This window comes from Sodiomyces alcalophilus (genome assembly GCF_042370955.1).
Source record: "Sodiomyces alcalophilus JCM 7366 unplaced genomic scaffold ACRALscaffold_2, whole genome shotgun sequence".
In the NCBI taxonomy this organism is placed as follows: domain Eukaryota; kingdom Fungi; phylum Ascomycota; class Sordariomycetes; order Glomerellales; family Plectosphaerellaceae; genus Sodiomyces; species Sodiomyces alcalophilus.
Window position 1 is genome coordinate 3,674,203 of NW_027263533.1, and position 17,962 is coordinate 3,692,164.

Genomic DNA, 17,962 nt, shown 5'->3' on the forward strand with positions numbered 1-17,962 from the left:
TTATTATAGCTAAAGCACGTAACGCCGCTATTATTACGCCTTTTAGGGGGCCTAGGGGCTTCCGTGTCGTTTACTTTAATTAATTCCACGAAACCTTAGGGAGGTATAAAGGGCCGAATAGTTATAGTGCGGGCCCTATTAGGGGCCCTATTACGCCTACGCTTCTCGCCGCGGGGCTGCCTTAGGCGATTATTCCGGGGCGCCTTTTCTTTATTCTTATATAAAAAAGTGATCTCTGCTTATCGGGCTATAATACCTAACGCCTTATTATTAGTGGGGATACTAGTAGCCACGATCTAGTTACGTAGCGGCTTATTAAGCTTTATTAAGATTAACTATATACGCTACTTATCGGGGAAGGGTAAGGATACCTTATTAAATAATAAGTCTAGCCTATTAATAAACTTAGCGTAGGTCTAATTTAGTTTCTATATAGTCTAGTCCGAGAATAGCTTCTTAGTTATAGATATTTTACGGGTTTTATTATCGACTAATTACTCGGTTAGGAAGGTCTTAAGGTCCTCCTAAGTAGCACTTTTAGTTTTTTTATAAACACGCCTATAGTAGGCACGCTATCGGGATTTTATAATCTTTAGTAGCAGGGTAAAGGTAAGATAGATCTTCTCCGCTTTAGACGGCTTAACCTTATCGAGTATAAAACACTCTTTAATTTCTTCGATAAACGTTTAGAACTGGTTATAGGACTGCCCGTCCTATTCGGGGAGCTTCTACGGAACTTTATACTAGCTTTTACGGGAGTCCCCTTTAGGGATACGCTTAGAGGTATCGGGGTCCCTCCCTTATTAAAGGGTAAGGAGGCGCTTCTCCTTTTTTTCGTGGGCTTAGCGGTCCTCGTAGTGCTTAATCAGGAAATCGAGTTCCGCCGATAATAGAGTGCCGGGGGGGCGGCTCTCGAGGTCTTTAATATCGAATTAGGGTCTTATCCGAATAACTTAGGGGGTCCCTTAGTCGAGTAATAGTCCTATTATAGGATTATGACTATCCAGGTTAGCTTATCCGCGAATCTCGAATTCGGGGTTACTATCTTTATCCTCTAACTTAGGCGTAAGGGATTACTCGTGATCGGCGCCTAATAGCCCGGCTTTAGCTCCTTTAATAGCGGGGGAAATATCCTGGTTACGAATAATAGTAATACGCTTAGGGGGTATTTTAGGTATTAGTTAGGGTAATAGTAGGATTTAGAAAATAACTTAGTCTTTTCGAACTCTTAATAGTCGTTATACCCGTAAACGGTTAGAACGAATAAAATATTATAGGTTTTATATAAGGAGTAAAAAGAGTCGTTAAGACTATAATAAGAATAGGTTACGAAGCTAACCTTAGGGGGGAATAATTATAAGATTATTCGTTAAGCCCCTTTAACTTAGGACTTAACGGGAAATACCTTACTTAAGGGCTAGTAACTATCCTCCCTAGGACTAGTATATAATAACCTAAGGCTCTAAGATAATAGGTCTTAGGCTAACTTAATAGTCCTAAAATATAACTCGGTCCTAAATATCTCCTAGGGTTAACCTTAGGCCGGTTCCGGGTTCCTAACGTATTCCTTACCGCCCCTAAGTCCTATCCGACCCCCTCGAATAGAATGTCCCTGATAATAGTTAATATATAGCCGCTTAAGAGACAGGGGATAACAGAGTCCCTCTCGCTTAATCCTATACCTAAGGTTATCGTAAATCGACTCTATGAAAGCCTCTTAGATAGCTACTAGACTTAAAATATCGCTAAAGGTAAGTGCTATAATAAATAGCTCCTATAAGGCGTAACTAGTCTACTAAATAGCGGCCTCTTTAAAACAGGTAAGCCAGTAGCGGTTATTATATAGTAAACCGGTAGTAATATAGGCCTCGCGAAAAGTCCTATAAGGGACTCTATTAATCTTATAAAGATCGGTAAAAGAAGTTAGGCCACGAATAGACTATTATAGGTTTTTATATAAGGAGTAAAGAGAGTCGTTAAGACTATAATAAGAACAGGTCACGAAGCTGACCTTAGGGGGGGGAATAATTATAAGATTGTTTATTAAGCCCTCCCTTCCAGGACTTAACAGGAAAACGTCTACTTTAAGGTCCCCTGGCTATCCTCCTAGTAGGCAGCCGAGCCTAAGGCCCTAAGTCTTGAACGGACTCTTACTGACTTAAATAAACCCGTTTACGTACTAGCCTAGGGTCCTCCTAGGGGCGGGTTCTGTCTATACGTTCCTTAATATCTCTTATCGCCCTTTAACTAGAATGCCCCTAATATCACGCCCCCCTTCTATGGCTTATATCCACGGGAGCCGGTATTTATCGTAGGCTCGGCCCGCTTAGACCTAACCCACTAAGACCACCGGTCCTCTAGTAACCCCCTCCTCTAAGTAACCTAAACCTCTAAGTAACCCCCTAGGCCTTATATAGTATAGCCGTAGTTCTTTATAAATAACGGGGCTTATAGTTATCTTTAGATAAAGCATAACTCTCTATAACCCCCTTTATCCATATACTCCCCTACGTCTATACCGGGATAAAGCCTAACTTACCTAAACTAGTACCTTAACGATAAAGGCACTTAATTAAGCCTGGGGCTTATCCCTTCGGGTAACCCTTAGGTAGCGGTAAAGGGAATTAGAAATAGTGAATAGAATCTATAGGCGCCTATCCTCCTTAAGCGCGCCCTCCGTAATTCCCTTTTACCTATTACCACTACTATTAGGCCAACCTATAGTTACTATAAAGGAGCCGTAGCTTAATAATAAAAGAGACTCTCCCGGTCTATAATCGACCTCTTTTACTTCTTTTAGGATAGTCGTGACGTCTACCTAAACGTCGATAAATATAAAGCCTACCCGTAAGCGCGCACGCGCGTGTACTATAATAATGCCTTAGACGCGCCCTTTATTAACTAAATAACCGTATCGTGGAAGGCCTTATAATATATAGTAGAATCTAGGTAAAAAGGGAAAGAGTAAAATAAAAAGGGCCTACCTTAGGTTATATAACCACTTAATATATAGGAACCTTCTATCTACCCGACTTATCTTATTATTTTTTCCCCCTTTACCCTTTCTTAATTACCTATCTATATTACTAACTCCGTCGCTATTATAATAAGTCGTCTTACCCTATCTATATATAGGGCGTAGACCTATCCTATAGGCTTATTTATCGCGATATATATTATCTTAAGGGTCTATATATTATCCCGGCGGTATACGGGTTCGCGTATTAGGCTAAGAGTTAACTAATATCGCGGCAGATTATTATTATTATTATTAATATTAATAATAATAATAACACTATTATATAAGTATTATATCCCTTTTAGGGGAAACTAAGGCTAACCTATAGTATTCGAAGCAGATTATCGTATAATAGCGCCCCTATCCTATAAAAAGGGTAAAAAGTCCGGCGCGGCCGGTAAAAATAATAAGTATAGCGGTAAAAAGTCCGACGCGGTCGGTAATAAGTCTACCTAGGTAGCGCCTAAGGTTATCGATAAGGGTATAACTAAGACTACTAGGAAAAAGGCCCGGTAAGCGGCTCGGCGGGCTTAGGCTAAGGCTAAGGCAGCGGTAACGGCGGCTACTCTTAAGTAGTAGCTATTATAATAAAAGTAGTAGTAGTAGCCTAACTCGTTATCCGAGTCGTTATCGGATTTAAGCTCGGAATCAAGCTCTATTTCGTCGTCTTCTTCCTTCTCGGAGGATAAAGCTATTAAGTAGCTAGTTACGGCGGTAGCTTTAGCTAAATAACCTATACTAGTCGGGACTATCGAGTAGCCAGTTACTACGGTAGCTCCGGTTACTAAGTCGACCGGCCCTCCCCCTTTAAAGAGCGATAGCTTATCCGACGGTACTCCTAAGTACCTCGACGCTCTAAAGGGTATCCTTAACTATACTAGCGAGGACATCGTTATAAGCGGTGGTGCCGATAAAGCTACCGTCTTTAATAAGGAGGAGGCTTCCTCCGACGGGTCGTTATTATCGGAGTTCGTACCCTTAATTAACGGGTCTAGTAGTAGACCCTCGGACTTTAACGACGGCGATAGCATCGTTATAGCGGTGCGTCCCGTTATTTTAGTTAGGTCTAGCCTAGAGCTTTATACTCCCTACGGGCGGTATACCCGTAGCTTTATTAGCTTAAAGCTACGTGGTGATAGCGCTACCGGTCCTATTATTATACGGCCCTACCGCGGTAATAAGGTATCCGATAAATACTATTACTACTAGGATAGTAATAGCAGAGACTATAAGTTAGTATATTCCTACCTATAGCCATAGCCCCCTTCTCTTTAACCGCTCCTAAGGTTACTAACTGGATATAGCTTTCGTTATAGGCGGAGCGGGTAGCTAAAAAGCTATAAAAGATATTAGTAACGGCCGCGCGGGGCGGTGATAGTCTTAATAACTATACTTCTATAAGTTAACCTAAAGTGTACTTAGTATATATTAAGATAGTGCTAATCACGTTTATAGCGGCGGGCTTATCGGGTCTAAATTAAGTTACGGCGGGCCCTCGAGGCTATAAAAAAATTCGCTTATAATAATAAGGGGTTCGACCCTATAGCGCGTTATCGCTAAAAAGAGGAGGAAGAGGCTAAGGAGAAACGGCGCGGCGCCTTTATTAAAATAAAGCGTTATCTAGCTACTATTAGCCGTTATCTAGGCTAGTTAGTCTAAATTAAGAAATCGAAGTTAGCGGAACTTCGTAAAAAAACCGACTATAACTAAGCTTTAGTCGTTATTAGGTATAGGTTAGGGGGAGTTAGGGGGGAGGGGCGTTATAGTTACTTTATTTTTTATTTTTATTTTTTCCTTTTTTTTTTTTTTTTCTATTTCTTAACTATCCTATAAATAAAAAAGTCCCTACGGGGCATAACAACGCTATTAACTAACACTATCCTTCCGATTATAATATTCCTTAATAAGCGTATCGGGGAGGTATCTCCACGGCTCCTATATATTATATTTATATCCGTAGTCGGTCCACTTAATAAGGTATTCACGCCTATTACTATTATAACGATAGGCCAGGACCTCTTCGACTTCATATTTATCGGACTCCTAGGGCTTAACCTCCATATCCACGGGTATAGGCGACTTACCGTCTCGGGACTTCTATAGTTTAAGGAGGGAGATTAGGAAAACATTATAAATCTTTATAGACTCCGGGAGTTATAGCTTATAGGCGAGCCTATACTATCCTATTACGGAGGTGATCTTATAGGGGCTAAGGAACTTATCTAATAACTTCTTATTAGGGCGGCGCTACTTAATATTCTTCGCGGATAATAGTATATAATCCCCTGCCTTAAAACGCTAGCCTACGTGGCCGGTATTATAGTACTTCTTATAGGTGGTTTAGGCCTTCCTTATAAGGACCTCTATAACTCTACGATTCGATATAAGGTGCTTTACCCTCTACTTAGGTACCGTGGCGCGGACCTTGCCCGACTTACGTATCTATATATTATAAGGCCCGCGCGGGTTAAAACCTATTAACGCGATAAAAGGCGTTTACCGGATAGCTAAATACTATACGGTGTTATATATAAACTATACCAGGGGTAGTTAGTCTACTTAGTCGTCCTGCTATAAGGAATAAAACGCCCGTAAGAAGTGCTCTAGGTTCTGATTCTAGCGCTCCGTCTAACTATCCGTTTAGGGGTAGAACGTAGTGGATAGCCTCCTTATAACGCCTAGGAGGCTATATAAGGTGGTCTAGAACTTACTAGTAAATAGGGACCCACGATCCGAAACGATACTATCGGGTAATCCGTAAAGGCTAAAAACGTGCACCTATAGGATATAAGCTAGACCCTTAGCTATTAGGGCGCTACTATAAGGGACGTATAACGCGTACTTAGTATACCGATACACTATAACCAGGATAGCGTCCCTCTTTTTGCCTTAGGACGTTATAGGGGGGAGACCCGTTATAAAATCTATCGAGATCTCTTAAAACGGTTATTTAGGCACGGGTAAAGGTGCTAGGTACCTAAAGGGCTTATACTAATAAGGCTTAATCCTCTAATAGATCCTATAAATAGGCACGAACTTCTTAACGTCTCGTAAGAGGTACTCCTAGTAATAGGACTTAGAAATCCTCTTAATAGTTCGGCCTAACCCAGGGTGGCCTATAGTAGGCTTATCGTAAAAAGCTTAAAGGACCTTATCGCGTAAACCCAGTTAGTTTAGGATATAAAGACGGTCCCTAAAATAGACCGTACCTTAACTATTATAGGACTAAGGGTCTAATAGGTTATCTTTCGTTATTAAGGAGATATAAAAGGGATCGTCCTTCTAGGCAAAAATAACTTTATCTTTTAAACTAACTAGACCCGAGGGCTTAGGTACACCTCGGGACCTTAAAAGGCCGATTATAAACTTCTTAGTAAATCCCTTAACGGGTTTCTACCACTCCGCTTTAAGATCCGCCTAATCTATAATAAGCTACGGCTTCCTTAATAGTCTATCCATAGGGTTCTAAGTGCCCGGGCGGTAATAAATCTTAAAATTAAAGCTAAAAAGCTCCTTTAGTTAATAGGCGTATTAAGGTTTAATTCGAGGCTTATTTAATAGATACCGGTAGTTTAAGTAGTTAATTAGCACCTTTATAGGGGTCTAACTATACGCTAGGTAGTGGCGCTATTACCGGAACGCTTCGATAATCGCTATTAGTTTAGTATCTAATATCGGGTAGTTTAGTTCGGGTCCCCTAAGCTTCCTAGATAGGAACGCTATAGGGCGCTAGATCCGATCCTTATACTAGCTAATTATAGCACTAAGTATAAACTTAAAGGCGTCTAGTTTTACACGAATAGGCAAGGCTAGGTTAAAATACTATAGCACGGGTACTAACTAAAATAATAATTATAACTTCTCGAAGGCGGCCCTCTCTATATCCCCTAACTAGAACGTACCCGGTCTGCCTCCTAACCTTAATAAGTCCATAAAAGGAGCAGCGACCTTCGAGTAGCCTTTAATAAAACGTTAATAGAACCCGGTAAAACCTAGGAAGACTTAAATCTTCTTAACAGAGTTAGGCTCCTCCTAGTCCTTAATAGCCTTAACCCTTTTAGGGTCTATAAAAACACCCTTAGGGCTATATATAAAGCCTAAGAACTCGACCTCCTATATCTTAAATATATACTTCTAAGGATTCGCGAAGAGGGACTACTCCCTAAGACGCGCGAGGATCTCCTTAACGTATACCCGGTAAGAACTAAGATCCTTACTATAGATTAGGATATTATTTAGGTATACGATATAGATAGTATCGACGAGACCCTTTAAGGCTTTATTAATATAGCGCTAAAAGCTAGCCGGGGTATTATATAAACTAAAGGGTATCACTAAGTACTTAAACTACCCGTACTTAATCCTAAAGGCCGTCTTTTATTCGTCCCCTTCTTAAATTCTTAAGCGATAGTATACGTCCTTAAGGTCTAGCTTAGTGTACACCGTAAAGGTCACGAGGCGGTTAAGGATTTCGTGTATTAATGGCAGAGAGGTATAATCCTTTTAGGTCACCTTATTAAGGCCTTAGTAGTCTATATATAGCCGTAGTTAACCACCCTTCTTTAGTATAAATAGGATCGGGGCACCCGTAGGGCTAGATAAGGGGCGGATCTATCCTTTCGCTATGGCTTCCTTAATATAGTCTTATAGCACGGCTAACTCCTATTCGGCTAGGGGATAAATAGGGCCGAATAAGGGTAACTTACCTTCCTTTATTTCGATCACGTAGTCCTATCGCTAGTAGGCGGGTAGACGGCTAGCCTTTATAATATCAAAGATATCCTAGAACTCTCGGTACTACTCGGGGATAAGGCTTTCCGGCACTTCCTTATCTAATTCCTCTTAATAGGGCCCTAGATTAATATATACCAGAATTCCTTTATTATATTATATATAGTTAGGGGGTATAGGGGGTAGGGGACAGGACGGGTCTAATTAAATAACAGGGATTAAAGGGCTATTAGGCAACGTGTCCTCTACTTCTCCGGGGGCATTCCACCTTATACCTATAACCCTATTAATACAGGGGGCGCTTAACTTTACTAGCTAAACTATTAACTAAGAGTTCTCCTTAGCTTTTTTTAGCTCCCTCCGGCTCGGGACGCCCCTAAGGTTATCCTTATAAAGTCGATATATCTATTCGCCGGTTCGGAAGGAGGTAATAGGGTTATATTTAACTAACCAGGGTATACTAAGGATAATCCGGGATCTATCCGGGTCTATATCTAGCACCTCGAACTTAATAGGGTGTATCCGGGTTTAGTCCTAGCTATCCGTGACCTTAATATACGTCTTAAGAGTCCCGAGGGACTATACTTTAACCCCTAGGATAACCCACCCTAGTTTCTTTAGCGGGCCTAAGGGCTTATAGTTAGGGGGTAAGGCTTTTTAGTCGATTAAGTTAACCTTAGCGCCTCCGTTAAGCTTAGCGCTCCGGCGGCCCTATCCGCCGCTTAGCCGTATCTTTAACTTCGCCTTAATCGCGCCCTTACTAGCAAAGAACGGCTAAAACGGCGGCCTATCCTAGGCCTAAGCCTATTTAATAACGGGGGCCCGGGGGTTAATCGGTAGGTTATTAGGGTTCTGACTAGCGGAGTATCCTAACGACTAACCTAAATTAGAGGTTTCCTTTAGGTACTTATTCCGGTAATAGCCCTTTTTATTATATCCGAAATAGGTAATATTACTTTTATAGCGCCTTTTAGGGGGACCTTAGGTCTCCGTATCGTCCACTTTAATTAACTCCACGAAACCTTAAGGCGGTATAGAAGGATAGGCTATTACGGTACGGGCCCTATTAGGGGTATTATTACGCTTACGCTTTTCGCCGCGATTATACTTTAGGTAATCGTTCCGGGGTGGCTTTTCTTTATTCTTATATAAAAGGGTAATCTCCGCTTATTAGGCTACAACTCCTAGTGCCTTATTATCGATAAGGATACCGGCTATTATAATCTAATCATATAGTGGCTTATTAAGTTTCGTTAAGATTAACTATATACGCTACTTATCGGGGAAGGGTAGGGATACCTTATTAAATAACGAGTTAAGCTTATCGATAAACTTAGCGTAGGACTAATTAGGCTTTTATAGGGTTTAGTCCGAGAATAGCTTCTTAGTTATAAATATCTCGCGGGTTTTATTATTAACTAATTACTCGGTTAGGAACGACTTAAGGTCCTCCTAAGTAGCACCTTTAGTCTTCCTATACGTGCGTTTATAATAGGCACGCTAACAGGACTTTATTATCTTTAGTAGCAGGGTAAATATAAGGTGTATTTTCTCCGGTTTAGTAGGTTTAATATCGTTAAGCATAAAACGCTCTTCGAGTTCCTCGATAAAGGTCTAGAACTGGTTATAGGACTACCTATCCTATTCCGGGAGCTTTTACGGAACCTTATACTAACTTTTACGGGAGTCCCCTCGGGGTATACGCTTAGAGGTATCGGGGTCCTTCCCTTATTAAAGGGTAAGGAGGCGCTTCTCTTTCTTCTTATAGGCTTAGCGGTCCTTATAGTGCTTAATTAGGAAATCGAGCTCCGCCGATAATAGGGTACCGGGGGGGCGGCTCTTAAGGTCTTTAATATCGAATTAGGGTTCCGTTTAGATAACTTAGGGGGTCCCCTAGTCGAGTAATAGTCCTACTATAGGATTATAAGCGTCCGGGTTAGCTTATCCGCGAATCTCGAATTCGGGGTTACTATCTTTATCCTCTAACTCGGGCGTAAAGGATTACTCGCGATCGGCGCCTAATAGCCCGGCTTCGGCTCCTTCGGTAGCGGGGGAAGTATCCCGGGTACGAATAGTGGTGGTGCGCTTAGGGGGTATCTTAAGTACTGGCTAAGGGTAGTGGTAGGATTTATAAAATAACTAGTCTTTCGAACTCTCGATAATCGTTATACCCGTAAACGGTTAGAATAAATAAAATATTATAGGTTTTTATATAAGGAGTAAAGAGAGTCGTTAAGACTATAATAAGAATAGGTCACGAAGCTAACCTTAGGGGGGGGAATAATTATAAGATTATTCGTTAAGCCCTCCCTTCCAGGACTTAACAGGAAAACGTCTACTTTAAGGTCCCCTGGCTATCCTCCTAGTAGGTAGCCGAGCCTGAGGCCCTAAGTCTCGAACGGACTCTTACTGACTTAAATAAACCCGTTTGCGTGCCAGCCTGGGGTCCTCCTAGGGGCGGGTTCCGTCTACACGTTCCTTAATATCTCTTATCGCCCCTTAACTAGAATGCCCCTGATATAGACACTAAGAGTAGCCGTAGGTAATAAGGCTCTCCTAAGGTAGGCGGGACGTAATATAGGCGGCCGATTTAGAACCCCCGCCGCCTTAGTCGTTATATAAACTCTTAAGGTAACTAAGTATAACGGCCTAGGAATTCGTGATAGTATAGATCGCGACTATCGCTATATTCGCGATTATAATTAAAGAAAGCTATAAGCGGACTCTTCCGCTACTCTAACTACCTAATAATCTAAAAGGCGGTCGCGTCCTCTTAGAAATAGATCGGCTACTAGCCCTTAAGATAAACTAGTAGGCGTATAATAGGCGGATACTCCTAATAGATAGGGAACTCGAATAACTATACCACTACCTCCGTAGGCCCGATATAACGACTCTATAAATAAAGGGATACCTTATTTTCGCCCTCCTTAGCAGTAATCTAAACCGTTATACGATCACTACCCTTATAGACGTACTTATAGATATACTTAATCGCCTTTATAGTCCTGTAGATCTTAACGTTAATATAGGCGCCGTACTTAAGAGATAGATACAGATTATAGGGGACCACGAAACGGTTATCTAGGCGGACTTCGCTAGACCGGCCCCTTTTTAATATATACTGCCTAGTATCGTGGCGCCTATATTCGGGGTAGCTATCGTCCCGTATAACTATCTCCGGGATAAAAGGCTTTAGAAATCCCTTAAAGCAGCGGGCGACCAGGCCGCGATTAGACTATATATATAGCGTAGAAGGCTTATCGTCGCCGTATAGACTATAGACTATATTCTTACCGATAATATCTAAGAGATAGCCGGTCGGGTCTAACTCGGGTATAGGTAACTCTATAGAAACCACCCTATTAATATTAGCCTACTCTTTATATAAAGCGGACGCTTCCGGGGTAAGGAAAAGAAGTATATACCGGTAAGGTAAACCGCGTTTTTAGTACTCGATAGTCTAGACGATCCTAGTAAACGCGCTAAAAATCCTATCGCGTAATTCCTTCTTAAGTTCACGGCACTTTATCTTAAAAACACGACTAACTAAATCAGGGCGGTTACTCGTATCCTAGCCCGGTAAGAGCTCGCGAATTATCTCTAACCACCCTGGGTTTATTATAAAAGTAATAAAGAAGGTCGGCGGGCTAAGGGAGCGAATAATCGCTATAGAATCCTAATAGCACTAGGAGATAAAACGCTACCCGCTAAGATAAGTAGCGGGCAGGATAACCCGCCGACTAATATTATAAAGATCATTATCCCCGCGATAGGCCTAGTCCACTATACCGGTATATACGTTAGCCCGTATCTAGGCCTAGTAGCGCTAAATCTAGTTAAGCTTCTTCTAGTTACATAAAGCCTATAAGTCTACTAGAAACTGCTAAAAGAGGCGGCCGTACACGAAAGGTACTAACCTCTGCCGCCGGTATTAATATAGTAGGTAGCGGTAGTATTACCGGAACTTTACCTTTATAACCTAACGCGTATAGTTATAAAGATCCCGTAGCCTTATATTCTAATAATATCCGGTCCCGCCTAAAGGATATATAAGTGGATAAGAAAGTGGTAGATACGCAGGGTGCTTATGGTTAACGCGATAAAAAGCCCGCACGCTATTTCCCGGGCCCCTCTCTACCAGGACGATATCCCGGTAACCCCTCTAGCTAGACTTATCCGGAACTATAACAGTAACTTTATCTATAACAGGCAGGTTCTCCTGACGGCAGTTAACACCTTATTCTATTACTAACCGTATCTATAGGTTTAGCAGTACTCTGCCTTACTTACTAAGAGTATCAAACTATTCGCGGGCGCTAAGATAAACCTTAGTAAACGGATTATACGTATACAGGATAAAGGATAGCTTATATAGAACCTCCTAGTCGAGCGTCGCGTTAAGAGACAGGGTGTTAGCATAGCGGTGGTCAGCTATAATCTAAGGATTATAGAAATATAGCTATATAAAAACAGGAATACGCCCCGCGTAATTTAGTAGCCTAGTAATATAGTAAAGGGCGCCGTGGATCTAAAAAGATACGATACCGGCAATAAGACCGTAACGGGTCTCTATACACTATATAAAGGTAAAGGTAAACGTATTATTATATCGATAAATATTCTTTTAGAAGTTAACGGACCTAGGATAGTAAGAGAGTAGTAGCTATTTAATATAGGCAGGCAGTTTAGGGATAGTATTAATCTCCACGTCGCCTGATTATAATAGGAACCGAACTTAGGGCTCGATATAGTAGACTCCTAAAAACCGATAATAAACGTTAATATATAATATAATTAAAAAAGCTAGATACCTACCTATAATCTCTCGCTAATCTAATAAAGGGTAGCGTAATACTTATACTTAACCCGTATTAATCCTAGGTTAGAATACTCGATAATTACCTCGCCACTTAGCGGTATCTAGGTAGCGGGTTTAAGTCGACGTCGCGGCTAGTTCTCCCGTATAACGCGACCCTGTAAAGTGTATATACTATCGTCTCCCGTACCCAGACCGCCCGGGATACTGGCCCTAGACCTCTTATCACGATATTCGTGGTATATATTATAGGGGGCGCCGTTTAAGCGGGTAGGGAACTTAAGGGTTAGGCGGTAATATCGGCACCGCGAGTAAAAATAGCCGAGTAAGGATAGCTATAAAGGAGGCTATAAGGGACCCCGGGAGGTATAATTATAACGGTTTATTATAGGTGGTATATAAGCACCGGGGTCTAGATTAGTTTAGCGGTTAGTTTGGTTAGTTCGGTAGGTCGCGTAGGTGGCGTAAATTCTATTAGTATAGTAAAAACTAAACTCGGAAAAGGGCTAGATAATCTTATAACGATAATAGCACCGCGTAGCGGGCGTGGGCAAAGAAGGGTTAGGGCTTAGGCGATTAGACCGGTCGGCTAGGGTGTTTATTCGGCAGGCCACGCAGGTAGCGTATATTCTATTACGATAATAAAAACCGAACTCGGAGATAGGCTTAACGATCTTATAAAGGCAGTAGCACCGCGTAGCGGGCGTATTAGGTTAGTCTATTTAGCGCCGGAAACCAAAACTAAAAATAACTAAACGTTAGAACGTGAACTAAAAACCTTAGAATATAGCCGTAAAACATTATAAAATCTCTTCCCTATTATTTACGATAGTTTACGATATAGTACCCGAGTAAGCGTTACGCACGTTCAGGTCGTTATCGGGGAGTGATATCTAATTAGGCGTGTGTTCCTATATAAATAGAAGTACCTCTCCGATAAATAAAGATAATTAAAGACTATTTATTAGGGCAGCAGGTCACTTCTCTACTATGGACTACTGTTTTTACGGGCGAAAAGCAACAAAAAGGGACGTGCGCACAGTGAAGGTATGTATATCTTGGCGCAACCGCCTTTTGCGGGTCTAGGAACAGTGAGTATAAGACTTGCCTCCGCTGTCCTCCTGATATCGATTCAATTTTTAAGAGACCAACATCCACCCTCTTCCAGTCCTGTCTTCAGAGGTTCCAGCTACCAACCTTGAAGGCAGGACTATAACTCATCCAATCTCTCTTCTCATGTCATCTGTTACCCAGACACCAGCAATGGAAAGGGTTGTCCTGTAACTATGATACAGATCCTAAATCCGACCTATGCGTAGCAGCAGCAAGAGAGACAAGGGATGGGTATGCGATACGGCCTGAGATTGGGAGTATTCTCGTAAGTGCCGCTCTAATCCGCTTCGTCTATGGAATATGCACAGTAACCATCCACTGATCGATTCCCCATGGTCGAGTAAGAAAGACGTTAGTGATGCCGATGCCGACAGTCCATCAAGGCTACTGAGGGTTCGGTTGTCTCTTCTGTGGAATTTGCCGGTTGATACACAGCCGCCTATAGTCAATTCAATGGCCGGTAAGACCAACTACTTCCGTGAGAGTTGGTGTTACATAGCTCTTATAGGCTGTAAGTCGTGCTAAAGCATAGCAACATACTCAACCCATCGTAGTAGGGTTCAAACCCAGCGCAACGAATTAAAGCTTAGTCTTCGGGGCAACGTCGGTCAAAAAGGTGGGCTGATGATGATCCGCGAAAGAGTTCGTCTCTATAACAATATAAGGAAATTGGGCCGAGGTATGTACTTAGTAATGGAGTTGCATCTGCTTGCCCGCGTCTCAATCGTACACTTCAGAAATAGGGGGAGTAGTGATGCCGTATTCGGAGCCTCTGATCGACTTTGGAGACGGATAAGTACCTAGGCCCTTGAATGAATGATCTAAGAATTTAATGCGTAGATAAAGTAACGACGGTGGATGTGTTGGATCAGCCCGCTAATAATGAAGGATCCTGCCTAGGTGTACACCACAATATCTTAGACTTGGCTTGAGAGACTAGAAGTAGAGAGGATCATCAAAAAGATTTCGTAAAAAAAGGTATAAAAAAGAAAAAGCAAAATGAAAGACTTCCCGGCGGGGCTCGAACCCGCAGCCTTCAGATTAGAAGTCTGACGCGCTACCATTGCGCCACGGGAAGGCCGTTGGATGTTCGATTGAACTTCACTTTTTGTGTGATAAAGAGAGACCCCATCAATTATATAATGAGCCAGAGGCCGTCGGCTTATGCCGTTCGTCATTGGCGCAATTTACGGACTGCTCGTATCGGTACTGAGTACCTGACCAACAAGGTGTTTCCGTGCCGATCGACATGGCATTACAAACTTATTACGTGTATAGGGTACATGATCCCTACCGCAACCCCCACGCCAGACCCGTCATCGGCAGGACTCACCCGCCTCGACGTTTCTATTACTGTTGGCTCATGGCAGAATTTTTCCATTCCTATTATTTCTTTTTTCTCTTCTGCTTCACCGAGAACCTCCTTACCAAACGTGCATAGCGGTTATTTTTCATCAAACTACAGAATTGTATTGTTATATAGTCGATATCGCGTCGTCACGTCGTCGCCTCTTCGCCTCTCATCATGGCGCAACCGTCGCTCGCGGCATCTCATGCCATCATCTTCGTGACCTACGGTCTCTTCCTGTACGTCCAACTCTCTCCAAGGCCGCCTTCGACGCGATATTCGGCACCCCAAGCTCAACTCTCATCCTCGTCTCTTCTCGCCGGTTTGGTGCATCCAACAGGCATTACGTCGCTCGTCAGAAGGCTAACACGGACATCCTGCTCCCCTTCCCAGTCTCATGGGGACCGGCCTGGCCTGGAGATTCAGACATGATCTCAAAGGCGGCTTTCTGTCTGCAAATCGGACTCAAACGGGTTAGACATCATTGAAACCTTCCTTCAAGACGGGCTCATTTTCCACATCAACTGGACCTTCGAAGATCCACTTCCCAATTAGACCACATTGTCTCAAGACTAACATGCATCCAGCGATTCCTATCGCCCTCAACTTCATCGCCAGTGGTGAGTGATTGGCAAGCGCAAATGGGTGCTAGTAACCATCTCCCAAAGGGTCGGGAGCGGTAGCAATATACAACCACGGCAATGGAGTTTGATGACACGGCCGGCTCTCGGACTTTTCGGGGAACGGCGTGTCCTGGCACGACAGGGCATAATGTTCATGTGGTCGATTCCCGACCGCTATTTACAAGCAAACTTTTGGAGTTTGTTTGTGGCGAATATCGAGACGTCAGGGTAGGCATCGACGTATCTAACAACTAGGTTCGTCTCCTGAGGTGGGAAGACGCGGCTCACTACGGGCGCGGATGAGAAGCACCGCCGACATCCAACCTCGCTCCCTCATCGGAAAGCGAGGAGATGCTCTGCGGCTGGCCTATCTGAAGCTGAGATTGTACCGTGATTACTCGATCAAGTTAATGCTTGCGTGGGAAACGTGCTGCCGCTCCGATCGACCTAACCCTTCGCCTGTTCTGACCCCCTTTTCAGCTTGCAGCTTCCAACTAACACAACCCCAGCTCTCGGATCGGGTGTGCTGTTCGCGTACCCTGAGCTTGCCACCATCACTGGTGTTCAAGGCGTCATAATCTACGCCTTCTCTGCGTCCTTGCCGCTCCTGACGTTCGCTGCTCTCGGGTCTCTCATTCGCAAGAAGACTCCGGAAGGCTTCGTCTTGACCGAATGGACGCGCCAGCGTTATGGCATCCTCACCATGCTCTATCTGAGTCTTGCGACCCTCGTCACACTCTTTTTATATCTGACAGCCGAGCTATCGGCTATTGGACAAGTTGTCTCCTCTCTAACCGGTGTCAACGAGCTACCGGTCATGATTGTTCAAGTAGCAATCACCGCCATCTACACCTGTATGTACAGTCCCATGTTTCAGGAAGCTGTGTCTCCTCCTCTGCGGCTGCTAACCCTTTGAATGAAGCACTGGGCGGATTCCGTATCTCTTTTGTTACGGATAACGTTCAAGGCGCCATGGTGATCGGCCTCGTCATTATCGCAGCCGCCACCATTGGTGCCCTCACCGATATTGACACCTCGCTGATCGAAGAGTCTGGCTTCCTCCGGCCATCGCTTCTCGGCTGGCAGCTACTCTACATCCTCCCCGTCTGCATCCTGACCAACAACTTCTTCCTGTCTAATTTCTGGCTGCGTGCTTTCGCCTCCAAGACGGACAAGGACCTCTGGATCGGAGTCTCGATCGCGACAGTCGTCATCCTTGTCATTCTGACCATGCTCGGCTGCAGCGGTCTCGTTGCTGTCTGGTCCGGTGCGCTCGCACTGGAGGACGTCCAGTCGTCGGGCTCTGTGGCCTTTTTCCTCCTTTTGAACAGTCTGCCGGCCTGGGTTGTTGGGATTGTCCTCGTCATGGTGGTAACCCTGTCCTGCGCTGCGTTCGACACGCTCCTCACCGCCATGATTTCGTCTGCCTCCAATGACCTCTTCCGCAACCGCCTCAGCATCTGGTGGGTTCGCCTGGGCGTCATTGGCATCTTGATCCCCTCCATCGTCATCGCCCTAAGAGCCCCCTCCATCTTGCAGATCTACCTCATCACCGACCTCGTCTCTGCCTGCATCATCCCCGTTCTCCTCATCGGCCTCTCCGACCGTTTTTACTGGTGGCGTGGCTTCGAGGTCGTTGTAGGCGGACTCGGCGGTATCCTGTCCGCCTTCTTTTTCGGTCTCGTCTTCTACGAGGGCGACGCGCGCCGCGCTGGCAATCTTTTGCTCATCTCGGAAGGCCTCTACGCTGACGACTGGAGCGTCTTCGGAGTCTTCGTCGCTGCTCCCGTTGGCAGCCTTCTGTGGGCGTTTGGCGCTCTTGGCTGTCGCTTGACTTTTCAGTATGTGCAGGCTAAGCGCACCGGTCGTCGCTTCGATGCTTTCGACCGCCCTGTCGACGCGCCCTCGGACGCCGTCAGCTTCCCTGCCAGCGGTTCGGGTGACGACGTGGCAGATGTCACCACAGAGCAGGAGGTACCTTCTAAGCCTCCTGGCAAGTTCTTCTAAGACGGCAGGGCATATGCGGCAGGACATATGCATGGTTCCCGACAAACCTAGCAACATATCATCAAGTTTTGATCGGCCAATTGGACCGGAGATTAAAAAAGACAAGTAGAAATATTTTTTAGTAATTCTGAGTGGCACAAGACATGGTGGAGGAATCATGAAGACGACCCTATCAAAACAAAAGTCTCCAAGGGGACACGCTCGTTATGCACCAACAGCTCACTGGCTGGGTGCCTTCTAGATGAGAGAGTACTTATACATTCTTATCCGTACAATACAATACATTCATTACATATACATCC

The 17,962-nt window shown here is 44.0% G+C and overlaps 1 protein-coding gene and 1 non-coding gene across 2 annotated transcripts; one reads left to right on the plus strand and one right to left on the minus strand.

Annotated features, from left to right (window-relative positions):
- Window positions 1-14,688: 14,688 nt before the first annotated feature.
- ACRALDRAFT_t103 lies at window positions 14,689-14,760 on the minus strand. The gene has a single exon. It is a non-coding gene; the product is annotated as a tRNA-Arg (tRNA).
- Window positions 14,761-16,239: 1,479 nt separating this feature from the next.
- Window positions 16,240-17,660, plus strand: ACRALDRAFT_2097689 (uncharacterized protein; the record flags this gene model as incomplete). The annotated part of the gene is made up of 2 exons (XM_071022848.1): window positions 16,240-16,507; window positions 16,576-17,660. Coding segments are annotated over 2 exons (1,353 nt in total), but the record flags the coding sequence as incomplete, so codon positions are not given.
- Window positions 17,661-17,962: the final 302 nt, after the last annotated feature.